Source organism: Falco punctatus (genome assembly GCF_963210335.1).
Source record: "Falco punctatus genome assembly, chromosome: 4".
In the NCBI taxonomy this organism is placed as follows: Eukaryota; Metazoa; Chordata; class Aves; order Falconiformes; family Falconidae; genus Falco; species Falco punctatus.
In genome coordinates, this window is record NC_137583.1 from 15,538,199 (window position 1) to 15,564,024 (window position 25,826).

At 40.7% G+C, this 25,826-nt stretch overlaps 1 protein-coding gene across 1 annotated transcript in view; it reads left to right on the forward strand.

Moving 5' to 3' along the window:
• PTPRG (protein tyrosine phosphatase receptor type G) overlaps positions 1–25,826 on the forward strand; it is a 427,945-nt gene that overhangs the window by 98,198 nt on the left and 303,921 nt on the right. The window contains exon 2 of the mRNA XM_080382926.1: positions 7,612–7,716. Coding sequence (XP_080239052.1) covers positions 7,612–7,716 — 105 coding nt within the window. The remainder of the gene's footprint in view (positions 1–7,611; positions 7,717–25,826) is intronic.

The window sequence follows — 25,826 nt, forward strand, 5'->3', positions numbered from 1 at the left end:
ATCAGAAGTGCTTAAAAGGAGTCCATTTTTTAAGATGTTATGTGCATTAGTCTTCTCTAAGGTATTTCAACTTAGATGACCAGAATACCATTCTGGTACAAAGAAAACTTTGTCTTAAAGTTAAATGGAGTTTATTTCTGCATGCAGGGAGGTGTCAGGGAACAGTTTGGTGGGATGAAGGATTTTCTCTGGGTTTGGATCACACACAGCTGGTTTTGATGCATTTGCAGTTCTCAGTGATGGGGGATGGATATTTCTGAAGCGGGGGTCCTCAAACATCGTTTCCGCGCCTATCGCCATTGCATACTGTTTGCACTGTGACACAAACAGCAGACCTTCCGTCCTGGAGGAGTGCAGTTGTCTGAGGTATTTTTTTCTGCTAAGCATTTCTGCATTTTCTCAGGGAAAAGATTACAGACTGGGGTTTTTGTTCATGACTTGTTGCTCACACATGGGTAGATTTGAGCTCACGTAGTGCAGTCTGAGAACCCTTATTCTAAGGGTATTCCCTAAGCTCTCTGGCAGAAAATTTGCTGCAGGGCACCACCCTCCTGGAAGGGGTGGGAAGGGGTAATGTTGCATTTGGTTTAATTTGTGTGGGTTTATATTGAGATGGAAATTGTTGGCATTGTTGGTTATCTGGCTGACTTTGCTTATTCCTAGCAGAAGTGCTGCAGGTGATGCCAGTTGACATCAGTGGTCCAAATTTACCAGCTATATCATATCTTGCACAGCTGATGCCAGCAGACTGTAAGCCATGAAAATGCAAAATCAAGCCTTTTCTAATCATCCAGCAGCATCTGTCTTTTCCTGGCCTCCCAAGCTTCTTTTTCTGGGTCCCCTTAATGGGGCATCATTAATGCAACTTGAAGTTGCATTACTGTCTTGCTAATGAGCTTTTGCTCATCTTGCTTATAAAACCAGGCAGCCTGAGAGAAGGATCTGTGGGAACTCATGACTGAGGAGACTGGTTTGCTTTTCCTTGGGTGGGCATCTGCTCTGCTAGAGAGTGGCTGATAGCACCGGGCATTGCGGTACACTTTGGTGTCCTTGTTCTGGTTTGCCATAAGGCTTGCTCTGAAGCAGGCGATTTCCCTGTCACGCTTAAGCTCCGTCCCTTGTAACGCAAGGAAAAGACTGCACTGCAAATCTGTTTTCTGTTGCTTGTTGACATCAGCTGTAATGCCTTGGGACTGGCATTGATACATTGGAGTAATATAAAATTGCATTACACTTTACTTGCTGGCTTTGAACTCAACAGGTTACCAAGGGTTAATGCACCTAGTGACTGGTGTATTCATGTTTGGGATAAGGGCTTTTAATTCTGCTAGTTAATTTAATCCCCACAGTTTGACAGCGTGTTCCCTGGACTATTTTTCATCTTCAAATTGCAGTCTGCTGGTTAGTTCCTGTAAAGGCCTGCTGTGCTCTGCATTTATATTCTTCTTCTTGGGATTTGCGCTGTTACGACGTCATCTATCAGACACGTGAAAAACGGAGAATGAATGGTGTGAAAATTCCTCATGTCATTTTTAGAGATAGACCTGTGGATTGTGCTCACGCAGGAATTAAGGGGTTGCCTGAGTGACTGTCATCTGGGAAAGGGATATACATGTCCTGGCAGATGTAGCATCTCTGTGTCTGTTATTTCACTTAGTTGCAAGAAACTTTTGATTTGTAACTCCCGTATTTCATTAATGGAAAACTGCGAAAATTGCATGTGCATTCATAAGAGAATAGATTTTTTCTTTTATCTGGTAATCAGAAGAAATCTCTGCAGTATAATCAAAGGAAGAAGTCTCAATCAGAATATAATTTGTTGATACTGTCTGACCACCATATGTTGTTCTAACTTTCATCCTTCTTTGGCAAGATATAAAATACTCTGCAAAATATAGTTGAAGAGTCTGTTTAAAGTAATGCACTATCAAAATGGATTAGCTGTGCCTGAAATATTTCTAGATTTATTTGCTGTCAGAAGGTGGTAAAATATTTAAGGCAAAGAGCCTAGTTTTGTTTAGGAAGTTGCCTGTGAAAGAGCATAGAGAAATGAATTTAACCATTATTTATTTTAATTGTACAAAGCTATTTCAATTGTTTAATTGTATACATTTATTTCCTATCAGTCCCATGTCCTGTCCATTCTTGTCTCACCTTCCCTCCCCTCCCCCCCCCCCCCCCCCCTTTTAGCTCCTTTGACATTTATTCTAAGAAATTGCCCAGAGGACTGAACTCTTTTCAGCAGAGTCTGTGTTACAGTGTATAGCATTGTGGTGTCTTCAGCTTATCTGCTTCTCTTTAGCACACTTTGATTAAAAATACAGTAAGTGCACCTAGATAAAGATGCTGCTTTTCTTCAGCTAGGCTTGCTTGAAGCTTTAGGCTTGCAGATGGCTCAGTGTCTTGGCTCAATGATCTCTTAAACTTCATTTAAGAGATGATACAAAAGTTCTTCAGGTAATGTTTCTGTGCCCCCTCCACCTTGTAAAATGCAGTGTTGGTTGTGCAGCCTTCAAGGAAATTACAGGCATTGATTTGGTACAGAACTAATTGCTAGCATTCCTTCTAATTTGGTGCGGTTTTGCTGCACACTAGCAAGATTTTATTTTTAACTTCCGTGCCTTAAGTGTTTTCATAGTGTGACACTGCTCTAGGTTCCAATAGCCATGTTTCTTGGCTCCACTTGCTTTCCAGTGGTAGCAGCAAGTTGGACTACATCAGTTAAAAAGCATGGCCATGTTAGGGAGTAGGAGTAAAACTGATTCAGCTGCTAGTGTAATCCACAGTGGCAAGTCATGGAATGATTATGAGCTGGGCAATCTGTTTACCTTTGACTTTGTACCATTTTAATCGGAACAGCTGAAAACAGATTTGAGTGCAATCCTTGTCTTCAAAGAAGGCTTAGAAGAATCCATGTTTGGCACACAATCTAGTTAATCTACCATCATAACTAATGATTTCACCATTCAGACATAAAGTATCGACCTTAAAGGATTTTCCTTACATAGCTGATGGCTTGATACCTTTTAAACACTAATGCCAAGGGTATAATCTCTCTGAATAGTATAATAGCTTTATATTTAAGGTAGATTGGGGATAAAATTTTGTGTTTTCATGTGAACTATGAATACCAGTAAGGTATTCAGGCAGGAATTACGTTATCGTACCTCTGAGGGCACTTATCAAATAATTTTTATTGGAAAGTTAATACATTGAGACAGAGTGAATGGAGAGCTGATCAGAATGCTAAGGCATGTTCCAGCATTGCATTGCTTTTGCTGTCTGCAGATATGCAGCATGGGTTGATTCATTTAGCACATCATCTAAAATCATGTAGCGTTCAGTACCGATTAGAATTATATGAAATTGTGTGTAAGAGATTTCTCCATGTTAGCTTTGAAGGATCCTCTATTCCTTGCAGAAGTAGTTCTGATAGGCACAGCACAACTCCACTGACTGCAGGTGTTACGCTTCATAGGCGCCAATACTGCACCAGCAGCCAGAGGAGTTGCTCAGGATTTAATTTCACGCTTGTGTATCTGAGTGTAAGATTGGTCCCCTTCTCTTTTAATCGTGTATCTGCAAGTCTCAGACCATATATTATAGTATTCATTACTCCTCTTCCATCAGCACTGGCATGATATATCAAATGAAACCTCACAGGGCAAGGGCTTCTGCTGTCCCTTTTCTTTCCCTCTGCCTCCTGATGCATGTATGTGCCCATATTCCAGCCCACCCCTCTATGTTGGCTGCTGCATTTTGAGCCTTGTTTCTGCCCCTCCTATTGGCCTGATTTTCACTTCCCCAGCTTTTCAAGGGTTCCCAGAAGAGTGGAGCTTCCCTGTGTCTCCTCTGTGCTGGGCCAGCACATCTAATTGCTGGCTCTTCACCAGCATCCAGTTTTGCAGGAGTGGAGCAGGAAACCACTTGGCTGCTCCCAGTTCTTGAGCTGTTAACTGTGTCCCAGCTGAAAAAGACTTGTGGAAACCTGTAGCGATTGGTGCTAATGTAACTTAATGTTCTTAAATATTTTCCTCTAAACTTGTTTGGAAGTTAGAAACACCGGAAGATATCAATTGAGTTAGTCTTTTATTTGCATGTGTAGCTTTTGAAACTGTGGAACTGGAGCATTTCACAAAATAGAACAAATGTACTCTAATGGCTGGAGCTGAACAAAGTATTTCAGCTGTATTTATTTTCAGTGAAAAAAGTAGGTTCAGGAGCACTGAGATGGCTGTTAAATTTTTATTGGTAGTGTCAAGTTGTTTTGGTTGGAAGGTGCACCTCCACCCCCACCCTCAAAATCTGGAAAAAGTAACAATTCTGCCTGAAATACAAGATGGTTTTGATTTATGAAGCAGTTTCTTTTTTAAAATAACTTGTCTTGAATGCTTTGGCTCTTCCGAACTTCTATCTGAAAAGCCACTGTTCTGTACTTTGTACTTCTTCAGTGTGAGAAAGTCCAGTGACCCCAGTTGATATAACGGAACAAAAGCACCATGAGATTGAGTCTGTGGTTTCCTGATGACCTTACCAGTATAAGATATATTGCCAAAAACAGCTATTTGTTCCCACAGTGTGTTCTTGGAGTGTTTGTGTGGCCCCATCCAGACATGCGTGGTCATACAGTGAACAGACAAGGCAATGGACCTGGCTTAGGGAAGAAGGTGGTGTCCTGATTTTTGATAAGAAACACACCATTACCTTTCTAGTTCACAGGCTTGCCGGAGATCTTGACCTGTCATCCTCTTCCCAGAGTTTTTGCAGCTATCCAGTTAACATATATCTTCTCTACATTGCTAATGACTACTGAATTATTGCACGTTTGTAAAGGGATGATTGACATTAATGCTGGGCTGCCTAAAAATGATGCAGGATTTTACTTAGAACAGGCTGTTCCAATTTGTTTCTTTTTCAGTCCTACAGAAGATGTTTGGTGGTATAACCAGCAAGCTCCTTCCCACAGTTCTATTGACACATACTTCAGCTGCCCTCTTAGTTTGTAACATCCTTTTTGGTGGGAATAAATTTGTGTACAGAATGGCTCTTCACCATTTATAAGTATAGATAAATGTACAGATCTATTAAGTGTCTATGCAGAAAACTAAACCTGCATATTTTTACAAGAATGTCAGGGTTTTAATTGCATAAATAAGATGCTGACTGAAGCAAATGTTCTATTTTATATTAAGGTTAGGCATGAAGGCTTGGATTTGCATAATTTAATTTTCTGCACAGAGGATACTGAAAATCAATGGTATGATTCATAGCCACATCGTGGTTGCCATGTGGCTTTTTGATGGTTCAAGCTACGGGAGTACAAAGGGGTTTAGAACTTCAGATGGTTTGCATTGACTCAGAGCCTTTTTACTTTGAACAAATATAGATTATTTAGATGTAGTTTCTTTCGTCTGATGGTGAGTAAGCCAGAGAAGGGCTCACTGGGCAGGTACCTGCAGGAGTACCTTATTCCTTGTAGGGGGCAGGGCGAAATCTTTCATCTGCCTGCAGGAATCAATTTTTCTGGGTGACGGAAGCCTCACATCTATTTGCCTCCTCTATGTAAAGGATGCTTGGAAGAAAGCTGCTGTTGTCTTTTATTTTGTAATAAGGAGAGTCTGTAGGTGTATTTCTCAGCACATGTGATATGAAAATGAATAATTGGACCTTTTTTACTGATAGCATTTACAGTCATCCACTTAGTTTATTCCGATGTTCTCTTCCTTGGGACTTTCATGGTCTCTGATCTTTGCTCGGGTTTTTGGATTTTTGTTTTGCTTCCCCTGCCTCCCTGAGAGGGTGTGGGTCTCCACATCCCTTACCTGTTCATTCCTGTTGAAATGAGTGTCTGTTGCCCCCCAGCCAGATAGACATGTTAAGGTAAACCAGAAGAGGAATGTGATATTGTGTTGCCTACAAATCCTGGTAGCGTGACATGTTCCAGTGTTTCTAGTTTGCAGCCTGAAGTGAACTAGCATTTAGGAAGTTGCCAGGAAATCTGGAAAACTCATTCAAATCAGAGGCTCACAATAAATTGCACAATTAGTACCTTTGCTTGCACAAGAGAAAATTTGGCAGGAGCAAACCTGTAATAGCTTTCCTGAGACTGAATGACTTTCTACCACTTCAGGATTCCAGAATCTGCAGAAATCCATGATCCATGTTGTGGAGTGAAGGTTATCTATAGAGCCGTATAGCGTATGTGGATAGTCCTCAGACACAGCATGCTCTTTGCTACTCTGATACCAAAGAGGTGTCACCCAGAAGCTTTTCTAAAGGGAAAGAAAGCCAAATGCTGACTTACTGGTGCTTGATGTTCAGTAAAGTCCTGTTACAAGCTTAGCTTCAGCCCAGATGTGGTTGACCTGGAAACAGAAAGGAATATGGTGCTTGGTGACTGCATACGGGTAGCAGTACTTTACATTGTTTTCTGAAGTTTTAATTTGAATTATTCAGCTTGTTTATTACTAATCAAACAAGTGGTTTGGGATCAGTTGGACTTAAATTGCCATAAAGCCAGTGGTTGTGTATTTGTTCTTCTTTGTTTGTGGATGTAAGGTGGGGTTTTTTTTGGTTTGTTTGTGCGTGTTTACTATAGCAGAAAAGTTTTTGGTTCAGGTGCTCTGAGAAAAAATAATTGGATCTATCATAGACTTTCTCTTGACATTTGTGAATTTACATACGTCCAGTTTGGTTCAGTCAGATGCATAGAAACAATAAGAAAATTTTGTATGTAAAAAACTGAAATGACCTTATGGAAGTTAAGCATTCCTTTACAAGAGAAAATAATATATGGTTTGATGTATAAAAGAAAATCCTGGGATGCAATGTAGGATGTGTTCTTATCTGTTTTGGTTGATGAATTTAATTTGTTCTAGCTTGTGAAGTCTTACAAAGATTTTTTTCATTACTGGCTTCTCGGTTTCATGTTGCAAGGCATTGGTATTGCAGCTGGCTATTTTGTCTGACATATGCAACCTTCCTCGGGCTAGAAGGCAGTGCTACATGTCTGTCTTGCTTCAGTGAATTGCATGAAGTGACGTTACTCAAGCCTTGCTTGTATTGGGACTGCTACCCAGTGTGCTGTGGACTCAGGTCCGGGGGCTCTGCATGGAGGAGGTTAATTCAGTCCTGAGTGAATCAGTTCTACATGGGCTTTTCAGATGAGTTTTAAAACAGGTACAGTTATGATAACCAGGGTAACACTGTACTGGCATATTACACACACTTGCATCTGTATTCTTCTAAGGATCTTGATAATTTTGGTGTTGAATTACAATTAGCAGCTTGGTAACCACTAGCAAAGGAAGCTGTCTTTTGGGTCTGGACAGAGGAAGCTTGGTCATATGACTTGGTTCATACTTGCGTATATTGGAATTTCTTTATGGAAATTACTGGAGTTATGCAGGCATGTGCCAGATCAGAATAACAACATCAGTGAGTCCTGGCTTCTGTGAATCATCTTGGGATGGTGGGTTTTCACGTGCCTGTTAAATGTTTTCTAAGCAATGCCAACTTTGTAGTCTCTTTTGCAAAGATTTAATCTCAGCAGTGTAAACTCTAGGGAGTAAATAGCACTTTCTTAATGATTTATGCTTTTTCTCTTTCCAGCTCTGACTGAAGGTTACGTTGGTGCTCTGCATGAAAACAGACATGGTAGTTCTGTGCAGATACGGAGGCGAAAGGCTTCGGGGGATCCTTACTGGGCATACTCGGGTGAGTTGACTTCTTCAGAGGACTGAAACGTAAAATATCTCCAAAATCAAATTGTTTACTTGCTTTTTGCTACTACTATGCTCAGAAATAGTTTAGATTAGATTTACAGTGAATTTTCTTCTGCTGACTTCCTTGCAAAACTGCCTCTACAGGCATCCTCTCCTTTCTTGCATTTATGCCATTTACCTGCAAGATTTGCCTTGTTATTCTGTTCCTTCTCTGCCTTCTTTTAGTTTAACGCACCCTTAAAAAGGCATAGTCTCACAAATTTTTCTTTACTTATCCTGTCTAATCAGTACATTCCCAAGCTCATAATTTGCTTACCCTGTCAAGCCATCTAGGAAGACTGAAGGCATCCATATATATATCCAGATAAAAAAACCCCAAAAACAAGCAAACAAAAAAACCCTAAATATTTTACAATTATTTCCTTGTATGCATATATTTTTGCAGTAGCATATAATAACGACGATGAGACCTGTCAGTGCAGCATCACACCAGGATGCATGATGCTGAGAAGGCAGGACATTGGGAGGGTATTTGATTGTTTGTCCCACTGCTCTTACAACTCTTATGGAAAACCTGATGTGTCTGCACAATTTTGAAGTGCCACAAATCAAAATATACTTCAGAGTGATGTCTTTGATGTATGGTTTGATGGATGGTTCAGGTCTAGAAAATTCCAAGCCTGTATTTGAAGTTGTTAAAAAAACCAAGAACTTGAAATCTTATTAATAGTGATGTTGACTCTGGGGGAAAATGTCTAATATCTAGGAAGTTTTTAGTTCAAGATTTCAAACATCGTAATGAACTTGTGCTTGCTTTTTTGGAAGACCTGAGATGCATTTCAAACATTTGGTGCTCATCAGAGAGGAATGTTGTGCGGGCCTGCTTTTAGCAGAAGGATAAATACTATTTTCTAGGAAGATTGAATACTGATACCAGATAAACAGACAAATGTTGATTTTTAACTGCCAACTCCTTTCTTTTATACAGACCATAAATTTCAGTGGAAATGAAATTTTATGGGTATACTTAGAGGTTGTTTTCCATTGATGTACAAAATACCAGAAGTCACAAGATTTCTCTATTAGATCTCTAAATACAAGGTATCTCAATGTAGTCGGGCAAGAAAAATTAAATATTATAGTAATGTAGGACAAATGGGCACTTTTGTTAAAGTTTGAGATAATCAGATGGACAAATGTTGCCACAAGATATTATTTCTATATTGCAGCTTAAAATAACTTCAGATTTTTAAGCCCCCAAACTCATTAAGAGCAGAAATAAGAAAATAGAGGAAAATTTGTATGTTGGAATGAATGGCCGGTTCCTATCTGCTGTCTTGTGTAAAATATTACAAGTTAAGTTCCACTTGGCAGGGTTTTTTTTGTCTCTGTCACCAAAAAATGTACAGAAAGATGCCCTTCAACCAACCAACCACACCAAAAAAAAGCCCCAAAACCCCCAAAGCAAGCAAACAAAGCATAAACCCCCCACAAATCTATCTAACACCAGTTTATGCATAGACAGTTTTCCTAATTCTATTTTTGTGATGGTGGTGTTTTTCCTTTGAGTAGTATCGCTTGTTCACCCCTCTAAAAAAGCTTTTACCACCCACAAATCCTTTTTAGATTTATGTCAAAATAAAATGTATAGTCCTGATGTGTAATTACACCTTACCTTTTGGGGTTTTTCATAGTTTTGTCTATTGATAAATCTCCCGCTTCTATGAGGAAAATAGTCAATCTGTTTTTCAGAGAATAGATAGTGACTTCTCAGCTGTCAATCACATGCCATTCTACCTGATTAGTGCTATCTAATTAGAACCTTTTAGTCGCTATTGCTGATAAAAGGAGTAAATTAGGAGATGGAAAAGGTGGGAATGATATATTTACCAGCAGTTGTCAAGAAACCAGAAGAGGGTGTAATATCATTTCTTAGGATGCTTTGTCAGGCTACTGTTTGAACAGGGTGATTTGAAGGGGCATTCCAGGCAAACGTGGTTTGGGACAAAGTATTCCAGCTGCAGAACCTGGGTCTTCATCCATGGTTTTGTGACTTGAGGTACACGTGTGAGCAAACAGCCTACGTACTGTATGCCCTGGCTATGTGGGTCATGTGTGTACTGCATCTGAGCAAGAGCATCTTGGAGGTAGATGAAGATCTGGTGTCCTGAGCTGTGTTGTTGTTTCTGCCTGCAAGGAGGAGCAGCTTTGCCCTGCTGAGCCCCATGTGTGCCTGGGAGCAGGAGGGACAGGGCCATGTGCTAAGTGTGAATGCAGGCAATGATTTGGGTTGTGTCTGAGAGGGAAAAGACAAGTAGAGATTCTAAAGGAATTTTCCAGGGTTGATGCTGTGTCCTACAGAAGTCTCAGTACTTCCAGCATCTTCCTGAGAAAGGGACGAAATCAAGATGGCAATCAGATGGCGGAAAGGAGCCTAGCCTGTGCTCCGTTAGAAACGGGATGTTTCTATAGGCTGCTGCTTCGTCCTGGCTTTTAATATGTAGGAGTCTCTCCCTCTCTCTTCCCCTCACTTGGTTCCTTCCAGCTCTATGTGGGATGTTCAGCGTCCCTTATCTGATGTTTTTTGTCCAGATTTGCTCACTGAGGTGACCAGAAGTAATGAAAATGCCTAGCTTCTGTGTTTAGGTTGAAGGTGGGAGTAAATGGTGAGCCAGATGCCAGACAGATGTTTGTTTCTAGCAGAGTACAGTGAGGAGGATGACTGTTATCTGTTTCTCCTTGATTCCTCATTCTCCAGAATATTTCCTAGGAAACCTGAGCAGGGCTTGACTAAGCAGTTTGTGCTAATGATTGTCCTACGGGCAGGGTTTTGGACATGACTAGGAAATTTACATCAAATGAGCCAATGGAGAGTGGAAACTTTACTCTGCAGTAAGCAATTAGCCTGTACCAATGGCTTCCAGACTCTTCTACAAACATTATCTGGTAGGCTGCTTCCCTTTCCTATCCTCAAATGATTAGGCCAGTTCCCCTCCGGTTAGTTGTACAACATCTGCTGGCCCAGCCCCAGCAATTACAGCCAGGGAAGAAAGTTATCCTAGACTGTGCGCTGGTGAATCTGAAGTTTCTTCTAAGGGAATTTGCCAAATGGAGTAAATGATCTTAAAGACCTTTTCCAGCCTAAATGGTTCTACGATTCTACAAATACAACCAGGACAGCTTCCAACAGCTGTCAGTGGACAGCTATCTGTTGAACCCCAATATTGACCAGCACGCCTGTACGTCTGCTGGGTCTGCATTAGGCTGAACTGTGGCTTTATATTGATTTTGATTGAGTGGTACTGATTTATAGCTGCAGAAACCTCTTTACATTTATGGCTGTGCCTGCCTGCTTGCAGAGAGCTTTTGTATTTTGGGGCTTAAGTGTTCTGTAATAAATCCTGGTCGGGGTGGAGAGGTCTGAATGCAGCCAGCCAGTTGTGGCTTTCCTGCCCAGGGGTGGAAAAAGGGCATAGCCTTTTTGCTATTGCAAATAATTTTGCTGTATTGCAATATGGTTGTTTTTGCAATATGCAAAAAAAAAAAAAAAAGTAACACTATTGCAATATGCAAAAGCCATATTGCAGAGAGCCCTCAAGTCTTTTCTTTTCCACAGGATATTATCTGTCCTATGCTGTTCTTTTAGAGTAATTCCTCTGTAGCCTGTAGGAAACCCTTCTGTGGCTCCATGCTCTTGTGGAGGGTGGATGGTCCAGGAGCTGGTTTAAACTCTGGAGAATCAGGAATTTTCCTGGTTTCATAAGAGATCTTGTAGCATTATTGTGTGCTGCCTGGTAACAGTGCTCCTCTCAGGCACACGATTTTAATGTGAATAAAACTTAATTATTGATCAGGAGTCAGACAGCCCTTGGGTCTATAACATAGGCTCCTACATACCTAAATGTCCTGCGACAGGACCCTGTGAACCGCAGTGCCCTGTGCTCGTACTGCATGTGCCCTGGACAGAGCCACGGAGCCAGCACCACAGAGCTCTTGCTTCACTGGCTGATTGTAAAGAAAACTATTTTTAAGCCTTATAAAATAAGCCTGTTGTTATAGTCAGAAGTATGTCTGTAGACGTTTATTCCAGCTCAAAAATAAAACTTGCAAAAATAAAGACTAGATAATTAAATGAAGAAGGCCCGTTTTAAATGGGTTCTGTCAAAAAGGTAGAAGGCAACACAATCAGCCTTTCAGAACAGACTTCATTATGTCTACACTAGCAGCTCTTTAAACCAAATTCAGAAGTGAGCAAACACTGAAAACCGAAGACTAAACTTGTCTTTAAGTAGGAACTGTAAAAGTGAACAGACTGAAATCTCCTAGATATTCTTTTTCGGATTTTTCAGGAAGCTCCAACTACATTTCTAGCAGGGTTTCTCTGCGTGTGTGTATTTGTATGTTTTGGCGAAGTATTTATTCCATGATCGTGTCTTACGGTTTGCCAAAGACTTCCTAAATTGCAACTGGCCCCATTACTTGTAGTCTAACAGGAATGTGGGATAGGTAAAGCACAGTCAAAGCAAGAAGTAGGTATGGATCATGAATGTGCTTCAGTGTAGTCTTTTCACAATAATCTTTTCCGTTAGGCTATCCACTGAATGGACAAGTTTGAAATGATGTCTAGGACATCCTTATAATTGCCACAGAACTCGGTATGTTTCTAATACCCACAGTAGTGACAGTAGTTCGGGTGCCTTGTCATTAGCACAGAAATATTTTTGTAAATACATAAGCTGTTTTTTAAAATAAAACAAAACTTAGAAAGAAATCCTACAGAAATATGCAACTGAGACATCGAGCAGATCCAGGGCTTTCTGACTAGCCCTCCCTTGTGTAGTGTATGCTACGTCAGAGCATAATATTCCAGATATTTAAAGATGCCTCTCAATGTCAAATGTTGCATCTGTTGACGCTGAGAACACTTTGCTGGTGACCTGAGCAGATGCTCTTTAGCCTTGCAGTAGGCTGAAAAAATGGATAGTGAGAAGGTCAGGACTTTAGGAGGAGATTACAGTATCGGATATTGATGCAGATGCTTGTATCTTAAGTGCTAGTAGCTCTGAAGGGACTATACCTACTCACAGCTGCTTTTCTGAAAAACTATTATGTAAAACTAATGTGACAATCATTGCATGAGATTGTGGAAAACCAGAAGTGGCTATGGGGAAATGTTCCTCCTTACTCGGTTACCTAAATCAGGAAATTCCTTTTTGAGCCTTCAGATATGTGATGTCTAATTATTAACATATGTGAACTATGGATATAGAATGGGAGTTTGCACTGTCCTGGGGCTGGATGTTGTAGGTGATGGTGCTTTTGTTACCAGAGTTTCCCAGTTGAGTTGTGGTGCTAGCACTGGCGGGGCTGGTGTGCCTTGCTCTCTTGGTGACTGTTCCACTGATCAGCCTTACTGTTGGAAGCTGACTCATTCAAGGAATGCTCTATTTTAAGTAATCAGAACCGTTAGAGTTTCTCAGAGAACAAAAAAGCAGACAGTAGCCAAGCATGTATATGTGTTGGGGGTTGTCTGTTTACTTAACTATGGCTTTGTAAGGAGAACCCATGTAGAAAATGCATACAGTTGTTTTTCTCTTTAATCTTACGGTGTATTCAAGGCATCTCTTTCCTATTTGTGTCTTTGATCCTTCAATTTGTGTGAAATTATTAGCACTACATATGATGCTTCTGTTCTTTTTCTGTGTCCTTACTGATGTGTTTTCTGTCGAATATGTGGGATCCTTTCTCTCCAAGATTCTATGCAACTACCATGAACATTAGTAGAAGTTAATAGAAGAAAAGTAGGCTTCACAAGAGTAAGGGATATGACCCCGTGAGTGAGGAAAAGTGTCCATTAAGAATAGGAACTGTGGCCATGCTGTCATGCTAGTGGGCACTAACTGTGTGAATGCTTTGTCCCGCAACACTTAGACTGTCACTGCTGTCCTTTAAGATGCTATTATTTAAAATACAACTGGTGGGGAATATAAGAATTGAGTGTTCATCTCAAAAGCAATTGCTGGCATTAAAACAGGGAAGATCAGTAAAGGTTATTTCCTGAAAGAATAGCAAATGGTGTTAACTGTGATGAAATGTAACTTGGTGATGTCGTTCGTAAATGTGTGAATTTCTCTCTCGTTGCTGAGTGTTCTATTAAATAAGCTGCTAATGTGAATTAGACAGGAAACAATCAGCACATAGTAAGGAAAACATAAAGACTTATTGAGCTGAGAGGTAACTAATGGCCTATTTGCCATGGTCAGTATTTCACTCTTTCTGTCCCTCAGAATAATAAATCTTGATATTGACCAAAACTCTGGCATACCACGTGCGCAGTTATCGTTCCACTGTAAGACTACTCATCTCTGTTAAACACAGGATGGTCAAAATGAGTAGGTTCTGGCTCTTTCCCTTCCTCACTCATTTAAGCTGACTTTCTAAAGAGGAACTAAGCTGAGAGGTCTAGGAAAAGTATTCCCGTTAATATCTGATCTGATCAGTAAACTGAGCCTTGAATATTTTATCTCCATTCCTCAGAGATGATTGGTAGTCTTTGCTGAACCCTGCTGAAGCCAGCTGTGTTGCATTTGTTTTCATGTGCAATCCTATTAGAGTAACAGTTGTTCCAGAAATCAGCGCTACACTCTTTCATAACAGAAATGTGGAAAACCATAGCTTGAGAGTCTGCTGTTACTGTCAGTGCATGAACTCTGATTTTTAATGTGCATAGCTAAAGCAAGTGGTATACTGCTGTGTCTTTTCTCAAATAAACAGGAAATACCATCTGTATATTTTGATTGTTTGTATTCTGACGGTACTGGGTCATGAGTCTTCGTGTCCATGGAGCTAGGCACTGTAGAAATGTGCACTAGACACATACTTGTCTGCAGAACCTGTACCAAAACGTGTCCTTACTAGAGGATGTCGAGGAGAATGCTTTTTATCTTTCTTTAGCTCTTCTGCATTACGAAGTAACGAATACAAAATACTATCTTTTGGTTTTATTATGAGAATGAAGAAATGAGTTTTCAAGTTCCTGTCCCTGAGAACAGGATATATCTTCCTAACCATAAGCTAGCACAAATAAGGACTTTACAGTCACGTTTGTGTTGAGTATTTAACATTAGCAGTCCTTTAAAGAGAGCCAGCCTTGCCAGAGTCCAAGTCTGTATCATTTTTACTAAGCCACATTACGGGGGAACACAGCTCTGATTGAGAGTCTTGTCATTTACTTTGTTTGTCTATTGGCAAGTTTCTAAATAATCTGCTAAGAAAACCTCGGATAGTAATTTAGTTTCTACTTAGACACAGACACGATTTCCTTATTGAATACCATTAATACTGTTTGCTCTCTCTTCTTGCCACCTTTTCTTCTGCGGCATGCTTACAGTTTATTCCAAGTACAGTTATAGTCAATCGTGGTATCCAGTTTGTAATGAAATGGTTGACTGAAATTTTTAAATGTTGGACATGGTTATGGTGAAATTGCTTGCTTTTTTATTTTAGTTCTTATTTGGCAAGGTTCTTTCTGGAAGTTGATGGTTTTTCATTATTTAAATACATTAAAGCAAATCTCTGATTTTTTTGAATGCTCTGAATTCTTTCTTTGCTGTTTCTTAGTAGATAGGCCTTTGGCAGATGACCAGCTTTGAGAAGCTTAAATATAAGAGGTGCAAAGAGCCGGATGTTCCCTCAACTATCATTCTTTCAAGAAGTTTTCCCTACCACAGTTCAAAAGGATAAAACAACTAGAGCAGATGCTAGATGAAATCTTCAGACCTTCAGATATAGTTGTTCTAATACTATACCAAAGTATTTTTACTTTGCACTGCTGCAATCATAGCTCTGGCTATATCTGTGCTGAAGTGAGGAAGCACAAAGAGCTGCTTTTGCTGGAGATGGGGGAACCTCTCACTTCTTTAAACGTACTGTGCTTTTTGTTGCATTTTCTTTCAATGTGAACACTGGGACATTTGTAGAAAACCTCTGGAATGACAACAACCAGCGCACTGTTCCATAAAACCGAAAGTGTGCTGAAGTGCAGCAAAAAGTTGTCAATTTAGCTGATTTCTAGGCATTGAAATAGGAAATAGTATAAAATATTTCAAGCTCCTTAGACATAAAAACATGTAAAATGACTATATTTTAAGCATACAAAAGAAAGATGGAGTATTTGGGTAGCAGCTGTAATACAAGCTCAGCAAATGGACTGGAGAATACATAGAAGGTTGGAGCCTGCTGTTGCCTTGAGGTTCTTGAATGATTGCAGTAATACATTGAACTTCCAGTCTTGATTTCATATGTAACTGAATGCATATAGGAGAATAACAATGGGGAAAAAAGTATGGGAACAGCAAGGATACTGCAGTGAGAAAGAAAGCAAGCAGGGAAGCTTTGAATAGCCTTGTAGTGTGTGGATAAAAAAAAAAAAAAAAAAAAAAAGCTGGCACAAACATTATTGCAATAGTCCAAGCATGAAATAATCAAGGAATGAATCAGAATTCTAGTTGCAGGATATAAGTGGAGTCTTTGTATGAAAGGGCTGAGCAAGGCCAGTACTGCAGTTGATGCAGTAGATGTAAATTTATTTCTGTTATTCTTGTGATGTCAGATGGCTGCTTTGTGTCATTCCAGTTGCTGTTCAGAATATAATCTTTTCAGTATCTCTGCTCCCGGAATTGCCCTATCTTTCCCTCTTCCCAGAAAGTGTCTCCATCGTACAGAATGTGGCATCGAAGACTTGTACTTCTTCAGCATTATGATCCTTGAAAAAAGAGCCCCTGGCTGCCGGAGGAGTCAGTCTCCCCGCTGGGTTCTTGCAAAGGGATGAGCGAGCAGGAGCAGTGCAGCGGTGGGCTGCTGGAGGGCATTGCCACCCAGCACCTGGCCAGCTGCCCGTGGGGCAGCCTCTGCTGCAGGTGGGCAGAGGTCCCGTGCATTTCTTCTGTGTTGAAGGTCACATGCCTGTCAGTGGAAGGTAGAATTAAAAAGTGTCTCATTTATGGCTGTTCTGAGGTGTCAGTTGGTAGTGCAGTATGAGGGCTTAGCAGTGGAGGGAGAATATCCCTGAGGAATATGTGTTTACGTGGTGGGAACTGAAGGGCAGGACAGTTAAGTAACTTCTTTGATAGACCCCATGTGGTGTACGGCAGAGTGGGAGTCTCAGTGCTGTGCACTGATTCTTAGGCCACACATCCAACCTTATCAAATGCTAATTGAAGAGATCTTGGTTGCCTTGGAGACGGCCTTTTCTTGGGGGAGACGGTGTCAGTAGCACAGGTGTTGAGAAGCTCCTGAGCTAACAGGAGGCCTTCCTGGAGATGATCCAGCTATGGAGATTTATTTTTTCTTCAGCAGCAAACTGAACTTCTCCCTGTGCCGGCTGCTTTGTTGGAGCTCTCAGTCTGTTTGGTGCTCTTAGTTTTTTCCAGCAGGGTTGGGACAATGTTGGGCTTGAGTAAGAAGACATTCTTTTCAGATTCAATACACTGAACATTTGGCTCTAAATTACAAAGTTTTTTTATTAAAGACTCTGCCCACAGAGTTGGATGGGCAGACTTTTAACCATCAAATTAAATAAATATGAAACCCTGCAATGGAGTGTGGAGCTGTGCATATAAATTACATCTTTAAACAGCACTTGAGTGATTTTCTGGAAATGTTTTTAACTCTCCTCTGAACTCTTAAGGGTCATCTCTGTAGCCTTCGTATCTGAGGGAGGCTGTTGGCACTGGAATGATTTATTGAAGAGGTATGTTGTTCTGCAATATAACAGTAATGTCAAGCCTTACTGAGAACCTGAGTATCAAGCTTCTGTTTTTGTAGAGCTGGGAAAGTAAGTAGGTTTAATTCAATTGAACCCTGAATGAATGATTCCTAAGTATGTGTTCCCACCCACTCCCATCTCTTAACACTGCCCAGCTGTGAGGTGAGTGTGACTGTGCGTTGATAATGTTTTCAGGACAGTTAGTGAGATGACTGTTTGCATTCATGAAGAATTAGGAGCAGAAAGATGAAGACTGCGACTTGAGCTGACATAGTACTAGTGGGCATTGCTGACTCATGGAGTGTTTATGGTTGAATCTTCAGTAAGGTGAGATACCTTTGAGATGAGTAACTGCTTTAAAAATACTGAAGTGAACTGACTTGACCAGCAAGTTACTCTTCCACCAAAGGAGCCTTCCACCTTTATCCATTTCAAAGAAAATCCTGCCTGTTGTCTTCCAAACAGTACTGCCAAGTTTAACCTAAGCTGCTCTATTCGATTGGTGACCAAAGTACACCCTTCCTCCCCTACATTCCTCTTCGAATGCAGTCTTACTTCACGCCTGTTTGCTCCACACTACCACAGGATTACAGCCTTGCAGGCGTGTAGGCTGATACATGTCTATCCCAGCGTAGCTGCTATAAGGTAAGGTCATACTGTGATCACAGCTGTAAAGACCAGGAGGGCGCAGAGAGGCTGGGTGACATGTCTCAGATTACCCTAATTTGGCTGAGCAGAGGGCCGAACTGAGATCTCCTGTAGCTGGCCCATACTGCTTTTTTTACCTTGCTGTAATTAGAGCATTCAGGCCAACATCTCAGTTGTCCAGCTGCCAGAAAGTTCAGGAGTAACTGTTTCACATAGCATTCTTAGTCTCGGAAACAGGTCAGAAATATTCTCCACTGTCTTGATGTATAAATTTCCTCAAAAATGAACAAAAGAAGAAATGACCTTGCAATTGAATGCCTGAAGGTGATGTATATTGGCATGTGAAGGTAATTTCTGTTCCTTTTCCTGTGTGGAATAGTGAAACATATATCTCCTGTCCCCTTCCCAACTCACTTGTAATACACTCGTAGCTAGAGCTGAGGTGACGAAGGTCACTTAAATGTTGATCACATGCTTTTGACCTCACAGGATGACTTTGATGTATTTCACATCATCTGGTCCTTGAGCATTTGGGTCAATCCCATGTGCCGAGCTCCTGTATGAACAAATCGGTAAGTGGACGCACTCTGAAGAATTGGATGTTACATGATTTGCTTTGCGTTTGTGCGAGTGTATTTCTCAAGTACAGAAATAAGATTTACCCTGAGGTAACAATGACAGTGAAGTCATGGAGAGTTTAGATCACTTCATGTTCAGTTTTACATGCTGTCTTTTGCTCCCGAGGTGTGGTGGTGTGTCTCAGGCTGCTGCTGAAGCCTTCTGGCCCCTTGGGATATGAAAAGCCATTTTACATGCCAGATGCTAGTCTGCTCCTAACCAGAGGTGACATGAACTTTGGATATGTTCCAACTTGGAAACTTCTGTGGCACTTCAGATCATGTTTTTAATTTATATTTCTGTTGCTGGAGACTTGAAATTGAGGCAATTATCTGCATGCAATGGTATTATCATACGCTTATCTCTGAGGAAGGGTATTTGCTATGTGAAGATAAGTTTGCAGAGAGAATTGGATGTGACTTCTATAAAGAAGGGTTTGGTATATGTGGTTCAGCTACTGTTTATATTGCACAAGGCCTGCTCAGATGTGTGCAGGACTTAATTGGTCTCAGTGCAAACACAGCCAAGTTACCTCTACTTTAAACTTGTAGAAGCCATCTGATATGGCTTGTTGTTAAATGCATGAATGGCTGAAGCAGGGTGTAACAAGGTGAGGACTATGAGCTGGAGAAGGTACTAAGATCCTTCCCTTTCTTTGCCATTAAAAAAATCAGAACTATACGGCTTTACGAGCAGCTAGGTGCTTCATATTCCTGTGAAAAGTCTCTAATGCCTAAGAAGCTTTAAGCTTCTTTCACAGCCTTCAGTAGCGCTTTGGGCCACTGTTCTGTGTGTTGATGCTTTCACTTCATGAAACCAGTGGCTATCATGCATCTGAAGATCACCCGCTTCTCTCGGATTTGATCAGTTAGCTGGCAGGTTCAAAAGTGGTAGGTAAGAGAGGGGGAATTGGTAGACCGGCTGCAATAGAAGGATCAAATGCAGAAGTCTGTTTCCTTAGGAAACAAGGCTCATCCATTATGGACCTCTAGTCAAAATTGCAAGCTCTCATGAGTGGCTTTTCAGAGTACATGCCAGTTAAGTCCTGCTTCTGCAAGGAAGTCTCTGCCATTTCAGCAGATGGGTTCTTAATAGTGGAAAATGTCTGGGTAGTTCAAGTGAGCAAAGTGTTGGTCACAGTTCTGTGCTGTTGTGCTAAGCGAAGTATAACTGCTCAGAGGAAACGGTGCAAGTCCCTGCAGCCCTTCTGTCTGAGGCCATCCATGGTCCTGATCAATGAAGAGGTCTGCACAGAAAACCTTGGAAGAGTACATGGTAGACAACCATTTGTTTTGCATTAACAGAAGACCTTAAATTAGGGAAGGTGGTTGTGGTGCCTGGATACCTGGTTCAACATTGCATCTTGTGATGTCTGTTAGAGCTGGAGTGCAGAGTACAGTAAACATTTTCAGCTTTTTCCCCCAAATACTATTGGAAACTGCAATAAAAAGTAACTGCAGGGAAAGTAGTTTTGCTGAGTTATGCTACTTTTGAAAATGCATAGTGCTCCATAAGTGATACTGGGCATATTTAACATTCTTTGATGTTAATTTCCTGGCATATGGACATCTCAACTTATTAAAATAAATAAGTACTTTCAAATTTAATGACATGATGGAGGAAATGGCCCTTTTTCACATTCACGTCCGCTTCGCTGGATAATTTAATGTTTTAAAATGTAAGTTCATATTAAAGTTTAAAATTCAAGTATTGGTTTTTGAAATTCTGTAATAAAAAGGTTTTGCTGTAGGAGAGATGTATGAATTAGGGCGCATGATAACACGATTAACAAAGTCTAGCTGGTGATTTCTTCTGTACAAAATGCTAGCTGTAAATCCTCCCACTAGGACCTACAGCGATGGTCTGGTGGTAGGATCTTCGGGTACTAGTAACTGTTCCTTTCCTCGGGGCATTGCTGTGTAGCCTGTCAGGCTTGCCTACTGCCTGTATTCCAGAGTGAATGTACATCTGTGGGAAAGGTCAGCCCTTAGGTGCTACCATCTTATTACTAAGTGTAAGAAATGCACTTTGGTCCTCTCTTTTGTGCTAAGGGAGGGTAACAATTCCCTGGAGGATAAGTAATGCTCAATATAATTGAAAGGGTATAAATATCTGAGTCCTAAATAATTAATACAGATCATTGTGTTTGAATTTTGGAGTGTGCAAATGGTAGAAGTTTGCTCTTGTCTTGTTTTTCTTGCGTTTCTTGAGAGACTGCTTACATGCCGTTGAAGCCAAGGATAGCTTTATTTCATTTCAAGGCAGACTAGAAACTGAAGAACTTATTTTCAGAGAGAAAAATGGCAAGGGACTCGAATGAAAAACCTACTCAGCTGAAGCAGAGGTGACAAAGTTCACTTTGATTATATTGATTTTAAATTACTGTGTAGAGCTGGGACTAGCCTATGTCTAGTCCTGCTCATGATGAGAAGAAGACAGGAAGAAGGCATGAATACTCCTCTCTCCTCTGCTTCCAAATACTTCGTTACCAGTATGATAACTGAGAGCAGTCTCATCCTCCTGATGTTCCCAACATGCAGAGGCAAGGGCATTCTGGCATACTCAAGTGGAGCTGAAAGGAGATAAGAGGCACAGAGAGACTGAAACGTAATTTGGTGGTGTGGTTTTCCCCCCCTCAGCAGCCCAGCCCTGCGCGCTGGCTGCCTGAACCGGAGAAGCACGCAGTGCCCTGTTGGGTGTGTAACAGGTGCCTCCAGTCTGTGTGTGCCCCCCGCTCTACAAGAGATGATGACATTAATAGGAAACAGAGCGTGGCTGAGTTTGATGCATTTTTGGTGAAAGGTACTACAACCGCCTATACCACAAATCATAACTAAGCTAGAATTAATAGCAATTAACAGCACCAACATTCATTTACTAGGAGTTTTACAGAGGAGTCATTAGTGTTTAAGTAGTTTGCATTTGTTTCACTGTCAATGAGAAAATTATTCAGTCAGTAGGAGTTAATGTTTTATTTTAGACCAGTCTTATCTATTTTATTGCCTAGTGTGCCTTTTGGGAACAAGAACCAAGAGCAAATAAAGCTAATTTTGATAGAAATTTGATACGTTATTGTAATGAAACTTTTAGTTGCCACATGACTGAAAGAGCACAGAAAAATGTCTTGTACCTGCACTAAATCCAGCAAAGTTGTGATGGGAGATGTTGTGTCTCCTTGTTTGGTGTGATGGAGAGAATGCCTGAGGCACTTGGGTAGGGAAGATGACTATTTCTGTTTCTTCCCCGTGGTTTTTCAGCAATCTGACATAGTGTGCATGCCTGGGCCTATGCCAAGCAGAGATGCAGCCTCCAAGTGAGACTTTATTACTACAGTCCTAGATGATTAATTTTGTACCAAATTGTATGGCCCTGATTAACCCAGAACACAGCAATAATGCTGTTTTAAAGATCTTTAGCACATCCATTACTTCCATTTCCAGTGTGCTGCTTCACAAGGAAAATATTTGTTTCTTACTGTCAAATCTTCAGGTAGAGTCTGGGCCATAAAAATCACACTGAGCTCACGGTGCCTTGTGCATTTGTTATGTTTAACTTTGACCTCATTGAGGGAATGGCTGAGAGATCCTTACTTGTAGCACTTTAGTAAGGGCAGACGTTATTGCCCCCCCATAACTGTAAGGGAGACAAAGGCATTATTTGTCCAGAAGACTAAGAAGGCTGAGACTAGAATTAAAATCAGGATTTGTAGATGTGCTTCATCCCTTTCAAGATGCCGGCTACTCTGTATGTGGCAGCACACTCCTCTGATCCGCCCAGGGTGGCAGGTACTTCGTGTATTATCTAATCAGCAAGGCTGGAGCAAGACCTGTTACTCTCACGGTGCAGTATTTATTGCAGCTGCAGAGCAGGCACGAGGATGCTACCTGCATGTTAGTGCTGGATGTGTGGAAATGGGAAGAGTTGAGGTGGTTCAACAGGCAGGACAGGACTGGTTTTGCATTCCTGACTCTTAGCTTTTGTTGTTTGGGGTTTTTTTCTTAATAAGATGTTGCAATAGTTTTGGGGTATGTTTGTTGGGGGTTTTTTCGTCTTTTTATGTTTTTAATTTTAAGCTCCAAAACATTTTGTAGCTCCTTTGCAAAAGTACAGGTTAGAAAAATCTATCCATATTTTGCAAATCATTGAACTCTAATATCTTTATTTAGAAGTATTTTTTGGGCACTGCTTGACTTTTAGAAATCTGCTGTTTGTTAAATCACTCTCAAGTTGTTTTGCATAGTTCAGGTCTTAAAAAGTAAAAATAAACCCCACAATCTTTCTATTGTTCCTGGAAAAGCCTTGTACCCTTATCAACATCCTCTGGCTTGTCTGGGGAAAGCAGATACACTCTCTCGTGCCAATGGCCATATACAGGCACAGTTTCACATTATTCCTGTAGGATCATGGCTTTCGTGACCCCTTGCAGTGGAGTGTTCGCATGAATAAATAATGCGATAACGTGTTGCTGGCTGAGTTTACCCTTATGGGGAGAGCAGTGGTGGCATGAAGCAGGGAGCACCCATTTCAGATGCTTGCACTTGTGCAAAGAAACACTTTTGCCAAGTCTGGAGGAAGAAAAAATGAGTGTGGGAATCCTTTCTTCCTACAAGCAGTCAAAGCGTTACCTGTGTAGCCCCATCAGAAGGCCCTTCTCCTAATCAAAGGCTTCATATCTGGTGGAGAGGCAGGGCAGACTTCACATAGGCCTCCTGGGCCTTATTGATGTCTTTGGAGATGAGGGTGCTTAGCAGAATCAGCCGAGGTGACCTCTGTTTCCCAACACGTGGCAGCTCTGCTGTCTGCTGCTTTTCAGCCTAGGTCAGATTTCAGCTAGAGGTGACAGACTTGGGTCTCATTATCTGTTCTCGTCAATTTTCGATTTCCTCACTGCCACACATCTTTCTTCCTCGAATATCCGTAACAAGGCAGAGATCTCCAGCCAGTTACACTGCTCAGTCTCTTCTGCAAACACTTTTTTGAATAATTGTGCCCTTTCTCCCCAAGACTGGCTTTCACAAAAGGATATATTGCTGACTTTTTAGACACTAGATCCCATTATCTTGATGCAAAGACTTTGTCTCCCTAAATGAAGGGGAAATTATTTTTAATCAATGAAACTATAAATGCCATTCCTGTATGGTTTTAAACCCAAAGTACTGGAAACAATCTGGCAGTGTCCTGCCAGCCGGTGCCTCTGAGAGGTGTTTCTGAAGTGAGCTATGTTCCTGGAGGCTGACAGGGAAAACCTACTTCTTAAACAAAAGTGGTTCCAAAAAGTAAGGTTTTGGCTCCCTGAAAACCTATATTTTTGCAGCCACCTGTCCCGACTGCTTCCTGGTGTGATTTAAGCCTGTGCAGTCTGCCAGTGTACGATGATAGAAATTGTTTTACAGTAGGCTGGGCTATGGGACTGTGTCAAGATGTGCTCTAAGAGTATTTCAATTTCTCCACTACGTGGAGGTGGGCAAAACCCCCAAACCCTGTGTTGAAACTCCTCATGGTTATATAAGGCTGTTAGACTGCAGACTTACATGGCCCACAGATCGACCTGTCAGAAACTAGGTCCGTCTTTACTTTCAAAAAGGACAGATAAAGGAAGAAGCATCCCCTGCAGGCAACTTCTGTAAGTGGAGTTTTATTACATACAGACCTCCAGGACAATCAGACAAGGATTTTGATTTATGAGATAACTGTTACTTTTAAAATACTGAAGGGAGGATTCAGGAGAAGGTTATTGTTAGATTAATTAGTGTTGATAGAATTGACACAGGTATAATGTAACATTGTCATGGCAGGTGGAAGTCACCGGATAGACAGCCAGTGAGAGAATGTTTGTTTAGTTTTGTGCTCACCTTATCTCATCTTTTGCTGTGAGGTGACTCATGAACAAATCTGTATGAATGTAAAATGAGGCTTTCTGTGTTTAATGCTCTCATAAAGAACTAAGTTTTTAGACAGAAATTGCATTATAAATTAATTGAAATTAGGTTCAGCTTTTGACAGTCAGTTTCCTAATATTTAGTGATCCCTGTTGTTGGGTTTTTTAAACTGGTTATCAATATTAAAGCAAAGCCAATTGATGGAAAAGAGGAATATGTGTTCTACGGCGCTAAAATAGATTGAGTTTTATCTTCAATGGTTTAAGAATGTGCTTTCAAGACCTTACAGTAGGAGTAAATTCTCCAGACTTAAAGGGTTTTTACCTGTTAATCCAAAATACCAGTATCTCCTACAGAAATTGACAATACAAAGAAAGTGTAGGACTTGATTTTCAGGGAGATTAATTTGTATGAATAAATGCTACTGGAAGGGAGAGTTTAGGAGAAATCTTAATAGAAATCTCCAATTAGTTGAATGGTTGGTTATCTGTGAGAAGACATAATATTTACTAGACATTGGAAGCTGCGTGAGTACTTACAAAGAAAAGGGTAAAGTAAGATTAAAGTTTGTGTACTGTGTGTTGTAAATTGTGGGCAATCTTTCAAAGGCTTTATGGCTTATTTAAGTTTTTGAGAAAATACTGGGAAAGATATTAATAGAGCATAATATTATGAAAATGACAGTGTTTGGGCACCTTGTTAAAATCTTTTCTCCAACAGCCATTTTATTACTTTTGGCTCTAATTTGATAAGCAAGGCTGGCAGAATTGGGATCTTCTATTTTTGTTACTAAAGGCAGCTCTATGAAAATAAGGAGGAAGAATCTCTAACCCTTTCAGTCCACAAATAAAACCAAACTGAAACAAATTGAAAGCTACGTGGTAAATGCTATGAAGTGTGACTCCTAAACTCCAGTCATCAGATACTTCAAGTTTAAACAAAAATAATAATGAATTCCACAGGAAGTAATGCTATTAAAATTGTAAGTTCTATTCTTGGTCCTAGAGATCGCTTGAATCTTGCATTGATTAGTCGTAGGCGTGAGGATCAGGTAAAGTGGTGTTAGCTCATTTGTAATTGCAGAGGGCGTTTTATGATGTGAAATGCTTATATGTGGCTGACAGCGTAAAAGAGAAAAACAAGACAGTTCTTAAAATGAGTGCTACATGTGAAATGTGGTTCTTTATCCAT